Source organism: Girardinichthys multiradiatus, chromosome 2 (assembly GCF_021462225.1).
Source record: "Girardinichthys multiradiatus isolate DD_20200921_A chromosome 2, DD_fGirMul_XY1, whole genome shotgun sequence".
NCBI lineage: Eukaryota > Metazoa > Chordata > Actinopteri > Cyprinodontiformes > Goodeidae > Girardinichthys > Girardinichthys multiradiatus.
The window spans coordinates 47,869,873-47,893,103 of NC_061795.1; the positions used below are offsets into that span (position 1 = coordinate 47,869,873).

General features: G+C 40.4%; 1 protein-coding gene across 1 annotated transcript in view; it reads left to right on the forward strand.

The window, feature by feature from the left end:
* nrn1la (neuritin 1-like a) overlaps positions 1-22,329 on the forward strand; it is a 118,435-nt gene extending 96,106 nt beyond the window's left edge. The window contains exon 3 of the mRNA XM_047384411.1: positions 21,380-22,329. Coding sequence (XP_047240367.1) covers positions 21,380-21,677 — 298 coding nt within the window. The 3' untranslated portion in view covers positions 21,678-22,329. The remainder of the gene's footprint in view (positions 1-21,379) is intronic.
* The last annotated feature ends 902 nt before the right edge of the window (positions 22,330-23,231 follow it).

The window sequence follows — 23,231 nt, forward strand, 5'->3', positions numbered from 1 at the left end:
CCAGCCTAGATAGAGGACTGGAACAACATATCCTATGTTATTTTAAATTTAAATGACTTAGAAACTTGGCCACTGTCTTATGAAAATTAAAATATTTTGGGTCTGGGCTAAAGCCCCCAATGTTTCAAGACCCTAAAAACGCCCCTGATGGTACAGATGTGATGTCTGGCAGACTTTGTTCATAAGGAGACTCTGAAACCATGAAGAATCTCCTCAATCTGGTGGACATAAAGGAAGCTGTGCTCCCTCTCTCCTATTTTTACTTTGCTGCATCAGTTTTATTCCCGAATTATCTCTGTGTGGATCTGTTTTTATAATAACACCACTTTAGAAACAAATCTTGGTTTAATTGTGACATCTGATTAAAACTGGGAGTACAGAGCTGGTTAAAGACACCTTTCTCACAATAACAGCTTGTGTAACTGTGTGTCTGTGTCACCATGGCCCTGCAGCCCAGTCCTGCTACCACTCCACTGTTGTTAAGTCTCCTTTATTCCTTGAGGTACCAATTAAACGACTAATCCTGCAGCTCATCCACCTTAGTGTGAGTTGCCTAAAGTGCAGGCGTATAACACACAAACAATAGATTCTCATGTCTACATGCACACCGTGTCCTTGTCTTACTTTCTCTCTTATTCTCTTCCACCTCTCCACATCCCTCCATATTTGTCATCCCTTCTTCTTGCCTCATGAAGATGGCTTTAACACTTCTATCAGAACCACCTAATGAGAAGGTAGCTCCCCTCTAAAGATCCACAAACGTGCACACGCTCGATCCATTTTTTTGTACCCGTGCACAAAAGCTCTGTGAATAAGAGGCTATGATTTGCATCTAGGCCAAGGCTGCTTCATTGTCAGAGTTGTCTCAGGAGTGCAGCACTGCTTTTATTCCTTGTGCTCACAATAGGCCTTATGCAGCTGCAATCGTTCACTGTGCATCTGGTGAGGTGAAAAGGAAATATTCCAAGCTAAACATAATGACAGAAAAAAGATGCAACAGAATTAAACAGCAACCTTTTCCTGAATCTTTAAGAAGTTTATAAGGGGAAAATAGAAGCCTCTTTACATTATCTGCATTTTTTGTTAACCATGAATTTAAGGGATGATTTCAATGCTGTTGTATATAAACACTTACAGGTTATATTAATTTTAATATTTTACTATTATAAATGGTATGACTTCAGAAAAAATGCAACACAATTGTACTGTTTGGTTTAATTCCTTCTGAACTACCTGGCTTCTCAACCTTCTGTCTTTGTACACTGGGTCTGTTATAGTGCTAACTTCCCCTCAGTCACATCTTCTCTTCCTCCATGATAAAGAAATTGGATCTATCCTAAACATTTTTAAAGATTACAGAAACCTAGAAGTGAGTAATGGAGAAGATTGAAGCAGAGAGACACTGAGATTATGGAGAAGCCAAAGCAACAACATGCAGCTCTTAGCCAAACCCTAAACTTTCCAGTAAGATTTTTAGATTTTGTCACATTATAACTATGTCATATTGGTTTTTAACAGATTTGTGGACAGGATTCTTGAATGGTATACAAGGAGCGAAAAATACAGGAGGCTGCCAACCGGTGAAGTCCAAGAGGTTTGAGTCTTTGTTCATGGAGCTTGATAGCTTCTTTCCAGAAGTGGTAAATCCAGGCAGAGTTCCACACGAAAAGACAAGGTCAGGTTCTGGTAATCCTGCAAGGTAACAAATACAAATTACTAAGAGTCAAGGCAAGGAACAAGACAAGTGTGCTGGCAACGAAAGGTTTGACTTGTGAGACATGAAACACAGGATGAATACGTAAGCTGGAAGGCAGACGCAGACGTAGAGCAGAGGTGCTGATGACTGAGTCAATAGTGTAAGGGCCAATGAAACGAGGAGACAGTTTTTTGGACATAGCTTTCAATGGAATGTCTCGGGAGGACAACCAAACCTTTTGGCCAGGATGGTACGCTGGCGCAGGCCGCCATCTGTGGTCAGCGTACTTCTTGTTCTGGTCTGCTGTACGAAGGAGAGCTCTGGTTGCATTTCCCCAGATCCGTTTACAATGGCATATGTGGTGCCGAACGGATGCTACACCAATGTCTTTTTCATCAGCGGGAAACAGAGGAGGTTGATAACCCAGGGAAATCTCAGAGGGTGAGAGGCCTGTTGTGGATGAGATTTGTGAATTAATTGCATATTCTACCCAGGAAAGAAAAACACACCAGTCAAGTGGTTCGGTTGTGGTCATGCATCTGAGAATGGACTCCATCTGTTGGTTCATGCGTTCAGTCTGTCCATTAGATTGGGGATGATAACCAAAAGTCAGGGAGGCTTTGGCTCCGAGAGTCAAAAAACTGTCCTGAGGTATGCCATGAAGGCGGAAAACGTTCTGAAGCAACAGCTGGGCAGTACAAAAAGCAGATGGGAGTTTTTTTAATGGTACAAGATGGCAGGACTTAGAAAAACGGTCAACAATGGTGAGAATGACAGTATTCCCTTTTGATATGGGTAAACCTGTAACAAAATCCAGAGCGATGTGAAACCAAGGGTGTTTGGGTGTACTGAGAGGCTGAAGTAAACCATAGCTTGATTTTTGTCTGGCACATACTGAACAAGCCTGTAGATACTCAGTAACATCCTTATGAAGAGATGGCCACCAACATCGTCTTGAAATGAGAGATATGGTTCTGCTAACCCCTGGGTGATCTGAGAATTTGGCGGTATGAAACCAGCGGATGAGCCTAAACCTAACAGAGGTAGGTACGTACTTCCTGTTAGGAGGACCAGTACCAGGGTCTGGTTCGTTGCATTGAGCATTGTCTATGAGGTCCTCTACCTCCCAAACTAAAGCTCCAAAGGTCCAATGGGACGGCACAATGGGTTCGGTCTCTTTCTCGGTGGAATCTGGTGAATGAAGCCGGGAAAGAGCATCCGGCTTGATGTTCTTGGAGCCTGGTCTGTAAGAAATGGAGAGATCCAAACGAGAGAAAAACAATGACCAACGTGATTGGCGGGGGTTCAGTCTTTTTGCCGATTGCAAGTAGGCCAGATTTTTGTGATCGGTCCATACTAAAATAGGATGCTTAGCCCCCTCCAGCCAATGTCTCCACTCTTCGAGCGCTAGCTTAATAGCTTGGGTTAGTGAGACGACGGGAAAAAAAAGCACATGGGTGGAGTTTTCCATCTGTGGCTGACTGCTGAGATAGTACGGCACCAACACCTGTATCTGAGGCGGCTACCTCCAAAATAAACTGTCTGGAAGAATCGGGATGAACTAGAATGGGTGTTTGAGAAAACCTCTCTTTTAGTGTCTGAAAGGCCTTGTCAGCTTCGGGTGTCCAGGAAAACACGATGTTTGTGGAGGTCAAGGCAGTGAGTGGTGTGGCGATTAAACTAAAGTTCATGATGAATCATTGATAAAAGTTTGCAAATCCAAGGAATTGTTGTAGCTGCTTGCGAGAGTCTGGAACAGGCCACTCCAGCACTGCCTTGATCTTCTCAGGATCCGAGCGAACCTGTCCACCCTCCAGGATGTAACCCAAAAATGTAATTGAAGTCTTGTGGAATTCACATTTCTCGGCCTTTACAAACAGTCTATTTCCAAAAGTCTTTGTAGAACTAGACGGGTATGTTCTTTAATGTCTTTAGAGTAGATCAGGATGTCATTGATTTACTTTGCCTCACAGAAACCTGGCTGCAGCAAGAGGATTGTGTTACTATAAATGAGTCAACTCCTACTAATTATTTAAATTTTCACATTCCTCGAATTACTGGGCGAGGAGGAGGAGTAGCAACCATCTTTCAGTCTGATTTATTGATTAGCCCCAGACCAATCAATAGCTACAACTCTTTTGAATATTTAATCCTTAGTTTTCCTCATCCAAATTGCAAAGCACTAAAACCTCTTCTGTTTGTTGTTTTGTACCGTCCACCAGGCCCTTACTCTCAATTTTTAGATCAGTTTTCAGACCTTTTATCTGATTTTAAGTCCAGAATAGAATTTAAAATTCTCCTCCTCACATATAAAGCCCTTAATGATCTAGCTCCATCATACATCAGAGATCTGATTGGTCCATATGTTCCTAACAGAGCACTTCGTTCTCAGACTGCAGGTTTACTGGTGGTTCTTAGAGTCTCTAGAAGTAGAATGGGAGGCAGATCCTTTAGTTATCAGGCTCCTCTCCTGTGGAACCAGCTCCCAGCTTTAGTCCGTGAGGCAGACACCCTGTCTACTTTTAAGGCTAGGCTTAAAACCTTCCTTTTTGATAAAGCTTATAGTTAGAGTGGCTTAGTTTATCCTGAGCTATCTTCCTTATTTTTTACCTCCGTCTTCTTCCCTCCCTGTTGGTTGGAGTAAGGGGGAGTCAGGTTTAGCCTAAACCGGCTCAGTTATGGTTGAGGTGCAAACACACCCTCCATTTCTGCTACCTGTATGACCCCTTCTCTTTTCCAATGTTATGATTTGGGGTTGTTTGGTTTTTGGTTTCTGGGTTCTTGTTGGTCTTATTCACAGTTCAGGTCTTGAATCATGCTTCTGTTTATTATTTTCCTGTTTATGCTTTTGTTTCAGGTTTTTCTAGTTATATTTCTATTAGTTTGTTTCCTTGGATTTGCGTTCTGTTCAAGCCATGTTTTGCTCCTGTCACGTTGTGTTCTCTGTCAATTAAGTTTATTCGGTTCACCTGTCCAAATTAATCTGTCTCCTTGCTCCACCTGATTTTCACGCCATATATACACACCTGATCTGTTAGTCATCGTGGAAACATCTTTTCAAATCATGCTCAAGTCTTGCGTTTTCATCATGCCAAGCCTGTCTTGCCAACCTGCCCATGTCTGTTTTTGCGGTCACCATCTGTGAGTAAGTTTTTGTTTTTTATTAAATTGTTTTTCACCTACCGTCATGTTGCCTGCTAGTCTGCATTCTGGGTTCGTCCGTTGTTCACGTCCTGACATCCAATGGTTATGGTCAATCTGAAAGAGAGAGGTATCCCAATCGTTGTGGTTTTTAGTATAACAATGACCATCAGCGGGACCCTTTGTGGGGTTCCTTGAGACGACATTGTTGTAAATAAGCGCCGTTTAACTAAATAATCTGAACTGAAACTATCTGTGTAGTTATGCTGCTATAAGCTTAGGCTGCTGGAGGACATAATGACCACTTTCACCCTCTTTGCTACATTCTCACACTACTCTCCAATTTTGCATTGTTTGCTGTTATTTCAGCTTTTAACCTTGTTCTCTCTTTTCTCTTCCTATAAGCTACACCTGGCCTGGCTTTGTGTCTGCCTGTGACACCTTTCTAGAGAGGGGAATTGTCCGAGCTTCTGCTGGCAACAACTTAATGCTCACCCTCTACCGATGATCCACATAGCCCTGTCTTTTAGTGTTTAACCCTTTCTCTCTCCTAGACATGGAAATTGACTGAGCTTTTACTGTAACTAATTATATGTGCTCTCTTTCAGACTCTAACCTTGAAAAATGGCTCAGAGTTGATCTGTTCTTTCTTTCAAGATGAAATGACTAAAGGAGCTACATCCATTAACATTTACTTTTCCTTCCCATAGAAAGTACTTCTGGATCAGTGCTTCTTTGTTCTCTTTGTGTCTCTGCTCTGTTCTCTCTAAACCCCCAGTCGGTCGTGGCAGATGGCCGCTCACACTGAGCCTGGTTCTGGTTCTGCTGGAGGTTTCTTCCTGTTAAAAGGGAGTTTTTCCTCTCCACTGTCGCTACATGCATGCTCAGTATGAGGGATTGCTGCAAAGTCAATGCCAGTGACTGTCCACTGTCTCTACATGCTCATCCGGGAGGAGGGAATGCTGCAAGTCACTGACTGTATGCAATCTGCTGGGTTTCCTTAGATAGAAAAACTTTTTATCCAATTTGAATAAATAACTGAATCTGACTGCACTGTTCAATGATTAGGATTAATTGGAATGTATGTACCTGACTGTTGTGAAGTGCCTTGAGACAACATGTGTTGTGAATTGGCGCTATATAAATAAAACTGAATTGAATTGAATCCAGGTAAACAAAAACAAAAACGTTCAAAAAATCCCTAAGTACGTCATTGATAGACTGAAAAACTGCAGGTGCATTACTCAATCTGACGGACCTGGCCTTTTGGTCCCGAAGGACGAATAGGACAGTTTGCGAGAAAATGATCAGTTAAGCCACAGTAAAAACATTGATTTGATTTACGGCGTCTCAGTCTTTCCTCTGGGGAAAGCTGAGTTTGACCGATCTGCATGGGTTCAGCTCCAGAATTCTGCAAGGCAGCAGTGGAGCGAATAATTTCAGGTGTAGAGCTAGGGAAATGAGTCCTAATTGCACTCCGTTCTAGTCGGAATCTTTTTCTTTTTCTTTCTCTTTCTGTTATCTAATCTGACAGCTAACTTGATTAACCCATTCAAAGTCGTAGGCTCGTCGACTAATGCTAACTCATCCTTTAATGATTAATTTAAAGACTGGAAAAAAGCGGCTCTAATAGCGCAGTCATTCCATCCAGAAGCGGCAGCCAGGGTGCGAAAATCAATGGAGAACTCAGCAACAGACCGGTCTCTCTGTTTAATCGACCATAGACTTTGAGCGTAGCGGATAAGTCTTTCTCACTAGAGAAAACCTGTTGAAACTTCTCCTCAAATTCAGAAAAAGTGCAACCAAAATCCAAACAGTTAGAAAAATGGGCCTCTGCCCATATCAAGGCCTTTCCAGAAAGTAAACCTAGAACAAAATAAATCTTAACTGAATCATGTGGAAAGGATTGTGGAGAGCGATTGAAAGCTAGAGTGCATTGTAAAAGGAATCCACTACAATCTTCTTTCTCACCAGAGAATTTTTCAGGATTCGGGGAAGTGACGATACGTGAGTGCGGAATTTGCTGGGAAACCAGAGAGGCTGAAGCGCCCTCTACTGCCAGGGCGGAGAAATTACTCAAGGTGTGCTGAAACAAGGAGGCTAGTTGTTCAATCTGCTGATTGGTCTGTTTCTGCTGTTCAAACAGAGAACAGAGGGAAGAATCATGTGTTATAATTTGGTGGTGTTGTTCAGATAGAGTCCTCCTGACCCACATGCAGAAAGCAATTCAGAATCAGAATCAGCTTTATTGCCAAGTTCGTACATACAAACAAGGAATTTGTCTCTGGTACACTTTGCTCTTTGGTTTTGTTTTTGCATTACAGAATATACATATTTACAATGTACAATATACACATATATAATAAAAAGGTGCATTTGCAACATCTGTATGCTGTTGTTTTGTACTCTATTTAATGTTCAACAGAGAAACAGCCTGGGGGAAGAAACTGTCTCTGTGGCGGCTGGTTTTAGCGAACAGGAGAATTCAGGAGACAAAGTTTTACGGTAAAGTGTTTATCTACAGTGCAGTGGTGTGGGCACGGAAACTGGAACCGGGAAACCAACTGTAAAAATAAACAGGATGATAAGCAGGGAATACTCAGGGTCAAAAACTAAAGAATAATTATTTAGCCTTACTGGGTTGATGGAAAGATCCGCCAGAAGGTGAGAAGCGGAGAGACCAAATAGTTGTTTACCCGTGAGGTTTGAGTCTTTGTTCATGGAGCTTGATAGCTTCTTTCCAGAAGTGGTAAATCCAGGCAGAGTTCCACATGAAAAGACAAGGTCAGGTTCTGGTAATCCTGCAAGGTAACAAATACAAATTACTAAGAGTCAAGGCAAGGAACAAGACAAGGTAATGTGGCTTGAGCTGTACCACTAAGGGACAACACTCTGGCAGTGAGTTGCCTTACAAAGGAGCTGCTGGTCATCTTCTCCACTGCCATCATTCAGTCTGTCCTGTCTTCATCCATCTCAGTGTGGTTTTGCTCATCCACCAAACAGGACAGTTTCAGACTGCAACGAATAATCAGGACTGCAGAGAGAATCATCAGGGCTGACCTCCCCTCCATCCAGGACTTATACAGGTCAAGGGTCAAGAAAAGAGCTGCAAAAATCTCTGCAGACCCCACACACCCTGCACATAAACTGTTCAGAGCTTTACCTTCAGGCCGCCGCTACAGAGCACTGTTCGCTAAAACCAGCCGCCACAGAGACAGTTTCTTACCCCAGGCTGTTTCTCTGTAGAACATTTAATAGCGTACCAAAGAACCTCATACTGAAGTTGCAAATTCACCTTTGTATTTGTGTATATTGTATATATGTATTTATGGACATAGGGATATATGCAGAATATATCTTATAACACAAAAAAACCCAGAGAGCAAAGTGTACCGGAGTCAAATTCCTTGTTTGTTGTATGTACAAACTTGGCAATAAAGCTGATTCTGATTCAGATTCTGGTTATGATTCTAATTGAAAATCATTGCCTGAATGTGAGGACACAATGCTGTGAAAAATATATATGTCTTTGGCTTCCTGCTTTCTTCAGAGCACTAAGGTAAGGCAAAACCAACCTGCAAACAGTGGAAATTTATATGATATATTTAGTTCATTTGCGCTGTGATGATCTGGTGACCTGTACAGGGTGTACCTTGCCTCTCAGACATTAACTGCTGTAGAAAGTAATGTGAACTATTAATGTGAAAAGCAAACCGGACCAAACAAACCAAAGCACTTTCTTGGTGTGATGGAGGTCAGATGAATGCCTTTCAGACTAAGTAAGTGACTATGCTGTTCGTTCTCCTCATGTTCTGGTTCAATCTACTTTCTTCCCCAAGTCTGTTATTTAATTTATTTCTCTTTAGTTTTGTTCCTTGTGGTTATTTCCCCTCTTTCGTTTTATTTAGTTTTAGTTTCTCAGTTAGTATTCTTGTGCATTTTTGCGTTAGTTATTTCCATGTCCTTAGATTTAGTTTCTTCTAGAGTTACTATTTATGTTAGCTTATGTTCTGTTGAGTTTCTTGTTCCCTGCTTTGCCCAGTTAGTGTTTCCTTTTAGATCTGTTTCCCTAAGTTTGTTTAGTTTAGTCTCTCCTCATGTTTCTGTATCTCAGTTTCCCCTGTAGCCATAGTAACCTAATTCCCTCAGTTCCTCACACCTGATCACCACACCTGTCAGTACTCACCCTGATTACCTGCCTCTCCTTCCCATTGTCTCACTACTCACTTCCCTCTGTAGAAAAGCTTACCGGTTTCACTTGTTGGTTCCTCCTGTTATCTTCTTGTGTCTCCTGCTCCGTGTCCTGGTGTAAGTCATTTGTTTATTGTTTTATTAAAAAAAAGATACCAAAGACTGTGTGGCTTCCAAGCTTCTGTCTGCATCCTGCTCCCAACCAACCACAAACCCTGACAGTCAGATAAACATGACATAAAACAGGCTGGTGCTGTTCCATTGATCCTCTATATCACACGAAGCACCGAGATCCAACAGGCTCCATATCTTTGTTCATTACATAAGGCCAAGTGAACATCTCCAAATCTGCTCATGTTTTTAATGCGGATGTTAAATGACCCTATCATTACGGCGGTGTAAAGCCTTTTCTAAACTGTTCAGGAACCAATAAAATGAAGTAATCTATGGAGTCTGGTCAAAGAATGTTCAGAACCAGTCTGATGTAGTACTAATAAAAAAATATTTATTAAAATGTCAGGATGCCAAACAGGAAAAGTACCTTTCAGTTGAAGTATTTGTCAAGTATTACCAGCAGAAAAAGTAAAAATGCACCATTTGTTTCCATGGCTATGGTCACACAAATAAAGGAAGAAGCCTGCTCATTTCTAAAATGGGTATAATCAGAAAATCTTCCCATACAAGGTTGAGTTTTCTTTTACTCTGTCTTCTCCCTTTGCAACGCCCCTACTTGCTTTTATGTTGCCATTCTCTGCAGATTTCGATAAGGCCGTTCATGCTTTTGTTGCATCTCAACGGACAGCTCTCCATTTCAATTCAGTTTAAAGTCCCTTTCAGCTTCACAACTCTTAGGGGATATAACAGTTTAAACTCGAACTGCTGCCACATAAAGAGGCCATAGCATTTGAAAGTTCAACATCCATCACTACTTATCAGATCGATTTATTTAAAGTGACAATAAAGGCTTTTCTTGCAGATTTCAGACCAAAGTGGCTTCTTAATATTAAAAACTAATTGTGAGTGTGCTGTGCTTCTATGCTTTTAAATGCACTGTGAATTATGTGTAACCTGCATGCACAGACATTTAAAGCCTACAGTGCTTCAACACTGCTGTAGAAAATGTACAGGTCCTTCTCAAAATATTAGCATATTGTGATAAAGTTCATTATTTTCCATAAAGTCATGATGAAAATTTAACATTCATATATTTTAGATTCATTGCACACTAACTGAAATATTTCAGGTCTTTTATTGTCTTAATACGGATGATTTTGGCAAACAGCTCATGAAAACCCAAAATTCCTATCTCACAAAATTAGCATATCATTAAAAGGGTCTCTAAACGAGCTATGAACCTAATCATCTGAATCAACAAGTTAAATCTAAACACCTGCAAAAGATTCCTGAGGCCTTTAAAACTCCCAGCCTGGTTCATCACTCAAAACCCCAATCATGGGTAAGACTGCCGACCTGACTGCTGTCCAGAAGGCCACTATTGACACCCTCAAGCAAGAGGGTAAGACACAGAAAGACATTTCTGAACGAATAGGCTGTTCCCAGAGTGCTGTATCAAGGCACCTCAGTGGGAAGTCTGTGGGAAGGAAAAAGTGTGGCAGAAAACGCTGCACAACGAGAAGAGGTGACCGGACCCTGAGGAAGATTGTGGAGAAGGGCCGATTCCAGACCTTGGGGGACCTGCGGAAGCAGTGGACTGAGTCTGGAGTAGAAACATCCAGAGCCACCGTGCACAGGCGTGTGCAGGAAATGGGCTACAGGTGCCGCATTCCCCAGGTCAAACCACTTTTGAACCAGAAACAGCAGCAGAAGCGCCTGACCTGGGCTACAGAGAAGCAGCACTGGACTGTTGCTCAGTGGTCCAAAGTACTTTTTTCGGATGAAAGCAAATTCTGCATGTCATTTGGAAATCAAGGTGCCAGAGTCTGGAGGAAGACTGGGGAGAAGGAAATGCCAAAATGCCAGAAGTCCAGTGTCAAGTACCCACAGTCAGTGATGGTCTGGGGTGCCGTGTCAGCTGCTGGTGTTGGTCCACTGTGTTTTATCAAGGGCAGGGTCAATGCAGCTAGCTATCAGGAGATTTTGGAGCACTTCATGCTTCTATCTGCTGAAAAGCTTTATGGAGATGAAGATTTCATTTTTCAGCACAACCTGGCACCTGCTCACAGTGCCAAAACCACTGGTAAATGGTTTACTGACCATGGTATCACTGTGCTCAATTGGCCTGCCAACTCTCCTTACCTGAACCCCATAGAGAATCTGTGGGATATTGTGAAGAGAACGTTGAGAGACTCAAGACCCAACACTCTGGATGAGCTAAAGGCCGCTATCGAAGCATCCTGGGCCTCCATAAGACCTCAGCAGTGCCACAGGCCGATTGCCTCCATGCCACGCTGCATTGAAGCAGTCATTTCTGCAAAAGGATTCCCGACCAAGTATTGAGTGCATAACTGTACATGATTATTTGAAGGTTGACGTTTTTTGTATTAAAAACACTTTTCTTTTATTGGTCGGATGAAATATGCTAATTTTGTGAGATAGGAATTTTGGGTTTTCATGAGCTGTATGCCAAAATCATCCATATTAAGACAATAAAAGACCTGAAATATTTCAGTTAGTGTGCAATGAATCTAAAATATATGAATGTTAAATTTTCATCATGACATTATGGAAAATAATGAACTTTATCACAATATGCTAATATTTTGAGAAGGACCTGAAGATCAAGTGTTTTGGATTTTTTTTTTTCAACGAGTGTGACAACCCTGTTACCACAGCGAAGGCCACAGCAGCTGAAGTGTTGGTTTTAACATGAAAGCTTTGTCAAGCTCTTTAGAATAGCTGAGTTCCTTTCAACCCTCTACCTCTTTCAATTCATGCTGCACTCTGAATCCCAAAGATTGTTTTGTTTATTTATTTTATTAGTATCCCTTAATTCATTAACCTTTGAACAATGTAATTACTCTGCTTTATGGGGTTTTTGGACAGGATGTTTAAAAAAAGAATATTGGCACCCCTGGTAAAAAGTTGTAAAAAATATATTCCCAAACTGAAAAAATGGAGATAAATCTAACCTTTGATTTGAGTACGTTTACTATGTGGGGAAACATTTTGGCATCAAGAAATAGTACTTTTTATTATAAGTAACAATTATTGGCACCCCTAATAATACCCATATAACGTAGAGACTAAAAGAGGACACACATTCTTGTTGTTATGCCAAACAGTGTGCAGGGTTGAACTGAGAGGCACAACAATCGGCAAAGCCTAACATTAGAGAACTGCAGCAAGGGGTGTCAACAGGTCTGTATAACCATTAGATGTTCGCTACAGTATATGCCTATCAGTCTAAGATCAGGCTTTTTAGCAACAAACACTCCAGGTGGTTCTGATGTGAAACAGAAGGGTGTGAAAATAGCCCGTCTTACTGGCTGTAAAGCCTGGTGGAGAATCCGTGGGTGTTTTCTTCTGGGGGTTTGTGGCATCACAAAGTCTTTGAAATACCAGGAGAATACAAACCTGATGGCCTCTGCCAAACAAATGGAAAACAGGAAGATCATTGGGTTATATTCCAGGAAAATAATCCAAAACATATGGCCAAGTCAACACTGAACTGGATCACAAGATGCAAAACTAATGTTCTTCCATGGCCATCTCAGTGCCCAGACCTGAACTCCAGAAAAACTCTGAGTAACCTGGAGACAAGAGAGCATCAAAGAGAAACCAGAAATCAGGACGATCTAAAAAGTCCTCTCTGTGTATTCTCCACCCCTACGACATGTTCTGACAAGCTGTCCAGTTGGTGAACAGGGTTTTTACAAAGTATTACTATGGGGTAAGAATGCTGTCAAAAACAATGTGTATGTAAAGACGGAAATGTGTGCATATTAGTCAATAGTTGTGCATAAGTAAAATCCAAAAGAGGCATTGTATATTTTCTCTGTAAGAATACAAAATAAAATGTTACAGCTTCAAGAAATTACAAACACAAAGTTCAAGTTTACACTTGTGGTTTATTCTTTATGAATACAATATGCTACAACAGTTTGTGAATACGATTTCTTTTCTATGAGAATACGAATTTACATCAGCGACTTGGCATCACGTGATCTCAGGCTGGTTAGTGGAGCACAGTTAGTCGATTCGCGTTGCGCATGCGCTGTCACACTCCTCACCGCCAGTAAACGTAGTGCCAGAATGGGAGGTAATTCAGTCTAAAAGGAATATTAGGAACAGAGGGGAGATAGGGAGGAAATCAAGAGTATCATAAATAAAGCATTGTTCTTATTTTTATGAAATACAAAACTAAAACATAGAATATAGTGGGTGGAGTTATACAATGATGTACAGTAGGTGGCAGTATGCACCTCTGAATTTGTTGCGAACCGCCAGCAGAAGAAGAGAAGAAGAAGAAGCAGCAGCACTAGCGCCAAGATGATGGACCAAGAGCATATATTAACGACATTAAGACATATATAAACTTTTTAACATTACCTGGCTTTGTACCGTAGTTTCTTGGTCCGTTCTTTTGGCGCTAGTGCTTCTGCTTCTTCTTCTGCTGGCGGTTCGCAACAAACTATATTTCTGTTTGTGGAATAAATGGCTGTTGTGTTATGTTGCCAGTTGTGACATCAGTTCTTAAATCCATCACCAATCATAGATGGTCCTAATTAATATTCCTTCAGGCTTTCTGAAGTTCTACAGTCCAGTTACTGATCATTTTAGGGAAGTTCTTTGTATTTTCCAGAAGCCTGACCTACTCTGATCTACTAATTATTCAGGTATAAAATAACTCCTAAAGTCAAGGGATAAACCAGTGCTTTGTGGACCAAAACAGACAACCAATCCTAAATTAGGCACTTGTTACCAGCATCCTGGGTGGTGCGCAGACAACAATAACTCATCCTGGAGTGGCTTTAATGCTTATTGTGAACAATAAGCCCATTTGTTTCCATGAAAAATCCACTGCAGTGTGAATGAAAAACTCAACCTCTGCACGGCCGTTGGATGCTTTTGGTTGGAAAGTCTCTTCAACCTTGTAATGCTTGTAAAATGACATCAGTTGAAAACATTGTCGTAATGGATCTTGTTTCAGTTCAAATTTTAGACTTTTCTTTTCTCTGCTTGCTTTAGTAGAGACCGTCCGAGTGGAAGCATCTTTATTTAAAATTTGGCCATGGCAGGTAGCAGATGGAAATGTAACATAAAGATGAGATAAATCTGCAAAACAGTAACATGTAACATTACCCATGCATATACAGTATATTAGATATGTTCTGTAAAGATAAAATACATTTTATGTACATTAAATGGACAATAAAGTATCCTGACTTGTATTGAGCCTCTCACTTGTTGGGAAATCCACCCTGTGGTTGGTGCACTATGATGACGGCTGGGGTGGGTCACACCAACACAGACTGGACTGCCATGGTGAGAGTCTTACATATGTTTGTGGGATACCTGATGAAGCTGGTTCTGGTTTGACTGAAGACCACTGATCTGCTTGGTGCTGTTTGACCCACATTCGTGTTTGTGGCAGACGGGGGTCCTGGACTTCGGGTGTCTTTGTGAGGGTTTGAGGCTGGCTAGGGGTCTGTTAGTTCCAGGATGCTGGCATTTCTTTCTTCAGGTGTGGGTAGTGGGGGCTAGATATTATTGAAGAGAAGGTGGTCATGTCTCTAGGACTTGTTGGATCTTGGCCCTTGCTTGCTGCATGATTTCTGCTGGGTTTTAGGTCTGCGTCCACTCGGTTCTGTCCATGTCCTTGGGAGACTGCTTCTGGGCTTGGTGGGAGTGCCATTTTAAGGTGCTGAACTACAAACATAATTCAGTTGTGTTTGGTGTGAAATGTATTTAGAACCAAACTAGAACTGTAGAGAACTGTAAAGGGGGAGCACACAGAGCACTAGTAGCAGCCTGTCCCACAGACACAATTTATTCCTATGTTTTTTTGAAATGGAGAATAAAGACTCACTATTTTTGGGGCTAGGCCTATGTTTAAGTGCTTCTCTTCTGTAGAATAATGGCTTGAGTCTAACAAGCTCTAGATGATTGTTCTACAGGTATGCAGCTCATAGCCTACAGACTGTGATACCTTAGTGGGAGGAGTAGGTGGAGCTCCTTTCCCTTGTTGTAAATATGAATCTGAGAATATTATTTAATATTTTATCAAATAATATTTCGGTCTGTTAAGGGTTGTCCTGTGAATACCAGCCCAATAAGGCGATGGTATTAGGACAGAATAGAAAGGTGTGAGACGAGCTCTGACATTATTGAACAGCATAAACACTGCACATATAGGGAATGAATTCACACAATTTCTTAAAATACAAGAATTTATTATCAAAAATAAGTCAACTCAAAGTCAAACATATTTCAATCAACAAACTCTTTACTTTGCTAAAACAATCCAACTAAACTACCAAGCGGAATGAAAGAATAATGAAGACTAATGGACTATGTACAATATAAACAAGTTGATTAAAGATGATTGAAAATCATGACCAAAAGAGTGATGCAACATTACCATGCAATGTTTATGTTTGAGAACCAAGGATTATCTTGAAGAATCTGGAAGTGAAGTTAAGTTAGTCTTGGAACTAACTTAGGCAATAATCAGCAACATTTAGACAACCATTCACAATGCAAGATCAGATAAAATATTATTTTAATAAAATAATGTTTTAAATAATGATCTACTGAATAAAACCAACCTTCTGGATGTCCATTTCACATCGGTGTCTAATTAGCTGCCTTTATTTATTGAAATAATATTCGAAGAAAGATTATAAAGGGGTATTTTGGAAAAGAGCCAAATCTTTCTGGAGAAATTGACTTAATGGTGTTTACTTAGTGCTGCCACGTGTTCTTACCGGCTAGCCGTTGGGCTAACAAAAGAAGCTAATAGCTTAGCACCAGAATCAACACATACCTTTAAAATACCAGGTTAATAAAAGGGTTAAAATGCATAAGCGCGGACAGCGCGTTATGAGCAATGTTCTGGTTAAAACCACCCTTTAAATAAAGTTTATCTTAACTTTAAAACATACAAAGAACACGAACCGGCCTGTGTGCTACAGATAGCATGCTAGCACAAAGATAGCCGAGTTCCACAAAACAAACTTCATAACATGAAAACGTTTAGATCATTTCATCCTAAACCTATCTGTTAATCTGCCCAAACCTAACCTTTGACCATGGTGAGAAAACGTTGTCCAAGGGCGAAGAAGTTCGAATAAACGTCCACAGTCAACAAGCGGTTGGCTTTCAGCTAACCTCTGCGTTCGCTCTGTGAACAATAGCGTTAGCTCCGGAGAGCTGGGCGGCTGTTCGTTATCGTAACACGGTGGTGCAAGCCGTAGTCCGTCCTTCAGACTCGGCTTGTAGAAACAGCTTCTCTGCCGGGGATCTCTTCGACACAGTTTTGCTTCTGCGGAGCTTCGGAGAGAAAATTTAAGCAACTCTTACACCTTAATTTCCCCGCTCATGAATGAAAATACCGGATACACAGACAGTATTTCATTCTACTTAACTTTGCATATGATCGGTGATCGTATGGCTTCCTTGGATCCAGTTGAATTTATTTCTTTTTGCCAGCAAAAGACATCAGCGCGCTTTGTTCCCTCCTATCCCGATGGTCATCGGTGAGGAAGAGAAAGACTTGCGGAAAGGTGGGGGCTTATATGCGGGCAGTGTCATCGTGGGAAGTCCTCTGCTACCCCCCCTTCCCCCTTCCGAGTTGTGCTGGAAGTCAGTTAAATGCCATTTATTTTGAAAGTTCCAGAAATGTTCGTACCGGAGTTTTGATGTTGAAACCCATGGCTGTAGGTCCCAACACCATGACATGGCTTACTAAGATTTCCATGATTACAAATATATGCAAAACTGCTGCATTAGTCTTTCATCTAAGCAAGGGAACATTTAGCAGCCTTCTTTCAGCCAGCTGAGCAGCAGTTCACAGCAACAAGTGAGGGTGGGGTAGCTCTTTATCAATTGATGCTTCAGGCAGCTGGATAAATCTTTGGTCAGATTGGCAGTTTCTTTTTGCAGACTTTAATAAATAATGCTAATAGAATAAATTGATTTAAAAAAAGATATATATATATAAAAAAATACAATTAGAAGATAAATAATTATAAATGCTTTTTGAAAAAATAAAAAAAATAAATACACATGATTTTGTTTAATTATGAATAGAAAATTACCAAAAAAATATCTCAATAATAACTGTTCATAAATGTGTTTGTTTAGTGTTAGGATTTGCAGTTTTCTTTTCATATTAAATCAATAAAATAATATTAATAATATTATTATTATTACAGTTTATTATTAAAGTTTTTATTTAATACCTCCTGAACAATGATGGCTTAGGTGGAAAGGGTTTGTCCTGTAACTGGTGGGTTGCCGGTTCAAATCCCCGCTCCATCTGTCTCATGGAGTCAGGGTGGGCAAGACACTTCACCCACCTTGCCTGCTGATGGTGGTCAGAGGACCCGGTGGCACCGATTGTATGGCAACACCAGTTCTGTCAGTATGGTTAGAATGTAGTCTACCACTGTCACAGTGTGAATCTGTGGATGAATGGATGGATAGCTCTTACTAAAAATACTTTGTACCTATAGAAACTACACAATATTAGAGGTTTTGAAACAAACGTTTTAACACCTTTTTGTAGCTTGAAACAATAACTGGCCCATGTCTTTTCTTGTCAAGAAAAATGTTGCCAGTGTCAGTTTTGTTGCAAACATCCATGTTGAAACATGTAAAACCTACAGATTCTGGCTTTTAAAGTTGAGAAACTGCGGCATGATATGTTCCTCTGACAAGAAGACGACTGTCAGGGTTTAGATCGTCCCAGAGGAACAGAACGTTCTACACAGTTTTGTTGTTTATGCTTTCTGATTTTTCTTATTGTCTCTTCCTCCATATCGTCTCTTTAGAGCATTGTGTAGCTGGATGGGCAACATATCGCAACTCTATGCTGTGACACAGAGCTGTGAGGAGGTTTAGATCACCTAGAGGTGATCTAAAAGACAACAAAAAACTCCAACAAAAGACAAACAGAGCTCAGACTTTGGGCATTTATGGATGTCAGCAGCAGCAGCAGCATGTTGGCAACAGAACAGACGTTCTCTCCGGAGGCTTGGTGCCTGTGGAAGCAGCTGCTTGTCTGTCAGTGTCCTCACTGTGTTTCTGCTGTCTCTGCATACACCTGTGTCCGTCCGCACAAACTTCAGGAAGGGGAGACATCTCAGACCCGCAGACAGGAGAGATATTCCCAGCTGAATGTGCTTCCACCACTTTTCCCCCTGCAAACACTTTGCCTGCACCCTCAGAGCTACACAGACAAAAGCCAGATGCCTCCTCGCACTACTCAGGTAAACAGTTGCCCTCCTTTTGCAGCAGCTTGCGCTGTAGGTGGACCACAGGAGTGTTTAAGTCTTGGATAAAAGCCACCATGCACACATGCAGCCACATCAGGGGAGCCTCAGGTCTGCCGGCTGCTGTTTAATTTTGTAAAGATGCTCATGTAGAGGTGCAGGTATGTGCACGGGGGCGAGCAGATGCGTTTAAAAAAATTATGCTTGTGTGACGGTAAAGAGAACAGATGTGAGCTTAAGTCTGTCAGAGGTAAATGTTTGTGTGTGTCTGCGTCTCTGTGTTTGATTATGCACAGATGTCCAGTACAGAGCAGAGCAGAAAAAGAAGAGGGAGACGACAGCTTTTGGTGCAGAGCTGCTGAAAGACTTTTATTTCTGCAGTTCAATCGAGCCACAATTTCAGACAATCCCCAATACAATCCTTTAAGGCATTCAAAGTGCCAAAAAACATATTCCATCATTTCATGATTTGTTTGACTGATTTGCTATATTCTGGTGATCGGTTACTTTATGGGTTGTGGTGATAAATCAAAGTGCTGCTGTTAAAATGCTACTCAAAAATTAAATTGGAATTATTTTGACATTTAGGGGAAAGTTGAAAAGAGCAGCATAGTTTTATTCAATTCTTCATACAATAAAAAGGTGCTAACGTTTCCACCCTTTATTAGATGTAAATGTCAAATTTATAGTTTTTGTTCTCCTCCTCAGCCACTGAAACCTTGATTCACACATTTTTCACCTCTATAGTCAATTACTGTAACATCCTTCTCTATGTTTCACCGCGCAAACTCCTTACTAAACTCCTGTTCATCCAGAATCCAGGAATTAGACCCACTGATTCCCACGTCCTGCTTTTTCCATCCAGGAACAAGCTTAGAACTTGGGCTGGTAGATCAACTGCACCGAACTATCTACATTCTTATGACTTATCAAAACTCACCATTTCAAAGGACTTTTGACATATTTGCATAGTGTTTGTATTTTTTCCTGCGTTCATTGTAGTTTTCCATTCTGTGTTTGTATGTGAAGCATCTTTGAGTACCCTGGAAACACCCTATATGTTCTCTTATGTTAGGAGTGCATTTAATCTCAACCCAACTTAAAGCTTTTGTCTCATGACAGAGTGTTTCTGCTTTCCTGATCTCTCACCCAGCGTCTTCTGCTCATTAACTCCCCTCAGAGACAGTTTATCCAACACTTTCATGATGAGCGGAGGAATTAGCAGCCAATTAAATAACGATGTTTTTGGCTGCAGGCGTGAAGCTTTGAGGTCAGCAGCACAGAAATTATTGTCTTTTCTTCTCCTGCGTGTGAACAGATTGTAAACAGGTTGTTCAATTTCCTAATGCATTTTTTTCTGCAGATGAGAAAAACACAGAGAATACTCAAAGCGATTTGGTCAGTTTGCCCACTTACACACAAAATGTCAGCCAAATATTCAGATTTTATTTGCCTGATGTGTTTCATTAGATCGTTTAAAGGAACTAAAGTATGTGTAGCTCAGCAAAAATAAAATGTGTAAAGCCTCACTCCATACATCTGATTGAAAAACCATCAACAAAAGCAATCTATGTCTATACTCTTTGGCCTTTGGAGTAGTTTTGAGCAATCAGTATCTTACCTGCAGGAGATGGGCATCGGAGTCACCCCAGTTTGAAGTGCAGGAACCATTTAAGGATAGTCCAGGGAACTAGGGACAATTGGCTTGGGAATGCTGAAAAATGTGACACTTTAATTTTCTTTAGTTCACTTTTGTTTTTGGTTCAATGTTTATATAGTCTGGTTACATTTCCACTCTAAGTGAACGGCTCCAGGATTCACTTACAGGCAATCCGTTACCCACGTTTTCAGGTGGACCAGAGTTTGTTTGTTTGGTCCACACCAGAGTCCAGATGTGCTTTCCTATCTGCACAAGGCTCGCGGGCTGTCTGAAAGAATACTCAACAGAGATATTAACAAATAATTTTTCTCAGGGTCAAGTCAAGTCTCAAGTCTTTGTTGTGAGAAATAAATAGTCCAACTGTAACACTGCATTGCTGTATGTTAGGAATAAAATTATTTTTGTCATTAGACCTATTTAAACACATATAGTTTTAACAATTACTTCATTTTTTTTTAACAATTATCAATCATCTGTAATTCAACATCTGGATGCGGGGAACATGCAACTCATAACAGCAAGTTTTGCACTACTTTAAATTAGTCAGAAAATAATTTATAAATACTTATATTCAGCCCAATAAAAAGATAAATTTGCATTTACTAAAGAAAAATAACAGAAATATATTATTACCTGTCAATTTTACATTTCTAAGTGTGCTGTTATTTTGTATTTGTAATGACATAAGCCTCTTTCACATCATCCTTTCAACTGAAAGGAAGAAGCGGCTGGAGTCAACAGATACATAAAGAGCCACGACATTGCGTTTATCAGCAGGATCTGAAGCAGATGATAACATGCTGAGGATAGAGCACAACAAATTTGCGTGTATTTAAAGCACTGAATGGATCTAATGTGACTTTTTATGCAGTTTATGTAACTATCTGGTTTCAGTTGTATCAGTTATTTAAACAAAGACATATTTACTTAGAGACCATTGTACAGACAGGTAAAATATCTTTAAGTTTATGAAGATAATTCAATTCAATTCCAATTACTTTATTAATCACAAAAGGAAAATAAATGTTGTCATAGCTCATATTATACAGGTTTCTTCAAAGATAAAACCAAAGGAGCCACACATAAGTTATTCTAAGATATATTTATGTACATATTGTGTTATAGATTTTATGGTTTAGTTGTTTTTTGGAAAATTACCTGCTGTTTTATGTGAAATTAGTGAATGTAAACTCTTTGATATATTTAATATGTTAGTGATAAATATCCAATGAAGTTTACTAGCAGAGCTCTCAGAGGTGGGCAAAGTTTAGCCTTCGTCTGTTTTTTTGTCTGCAGGTCTTGGGATGAGTTTCATGACTGTGCTAACGTGGCGATGGCTGGCTGTCCGGAAGAAGCAGCGGCCGTATGGGAGTCTCTTCGCCAAGAATCCAAGAAGATGCAGTTCTCGGGGAACCTTTATGACATGTGCTCCAACCGGAACAGCCACCCAGCAGACTCCATCTCAGCCCACGGCTCCCTGAACCAGGAGGAGATCAACCAGGAGTCTCTAAAAGGATGCGCAGATCATCCAGCAGGCTCCCTCCATCTTCTCCAGCTACTGCCTCCTCTCATACTGCTGCTTATATGGATATAGATACTTTGAAGAAATGTGACTAGTGTAAATCGATAAAACTTTGTGTAATATTCTCTTTCCCAAGTCCATAGACTTTCCTCTGCTTCTTCCTCTGCTCTGCCAGAGGTTGCATATTTCTAATTGCATGCTCAGATGGCCCAACGGTCCTTTTGATAACGCATTTCTAAACTTCAGTTCCGTTTCATGAATATTCTCTGCCATTTAATGAGTGTTTCTGTTGGAAATATGCTCTGTACTTCTGTTTAAACAGCCCTGCAAACACATCGTTTTATAGATGCTCACTGAAGACACGTGTCTGTCTTTATGCCCTTGAAATTTAGCTGTAGGTTTGCATGTGATGATTCCAGAAGGACTGTAAGTTGCTAACTGTGATAAAAGAAAAGTGTAACAACACAGTCACAAGCAATGGATTACTACTACTAAGTATTTATGTGATGCACTCACTTGTTAGTAGAGGCTTTAGGTCTTGGAAAAGCTAAATTTGTGTTCTTGTCCTTAAAAGTTTACTCTTTGACCTCCGAAAACTGATGGCATTGAAGATTTCTGTTTTTCACCAAAGCAAAAAAAATGACAATTAACAGCAAATATGTGTATCCAACCGCAGTTTAAATAAAAAGTTGTTCCTTTGAAATAAAGAACTGGTAGCACTAACTGTCTTAATAGGGAACAGGAAATATTGTCTGCAGAAAAAGCACAAAGTAGCAAAAACAACTGATATATTTTGTGTTTTAAAAATGTAAAATTTTTAAAGTTAATTGAAGTGCAGTCAATCTAGCAACTGTTGAGAGTTTGTTGGATGTTCCAATTATCCTAAAAACCTCTTGAGCACAATATATTTTATAGTTTTTACTGACACATTTTGACATAATAAAAAACATTAATTAAAAACAGGAAGAAGAAAAATCTGAATAAATGTAAAACATGAACACTTAAAAGTGTAGAACTTTTACTGTAGAACCGTAAAATAGTTACCAATGATGGGAATTCCTGGAAATTCTAGTGGTCTTCGTGTTTTACATTTTGTGGCACTAGTGGCCTTCATTTTGAAAGTGAGGTGACAGGAAATGTGTTGGAGAGAGCAAAGGTCAACAGATGGGGATTGGAACCCTTGGTGGGCCTCAGTGCATGGGTTACGCGCTCTACCCCTGTGCCACCATCACACCCCTTCTAGTGGTTTTCTGTTGTGCTGCAGGAAACTACAGGAGTTTTATCCAGGTCCGTTTCAAAGAACCATCTCTGATGATGTGGATCGAGAAGTTAACATAATTATTAGGAAAACGACTACTGAAACCTTTTTTATCCACCTTATTCCTGGCAGCGTTGCTGTAGAATTGATTGTGTTTGCAAAATCCAGTAAGACGGCAGACGTTGTAGAAAAGCTGTTAGTTCAGGTACGTAATCTTGTGTAGCGCGCAGTGTTTTTCAAGTGTCTGGTTTGCAGTTATTAGGCCATATTTCTTGTTTTTTGTTCCGTTTTACCAATTACACACTTATGGAATGGTCCCTGTGAAGCTCAGACAGGTTCCTGAGCTTCAACTACTAGTTGCTGCTGCA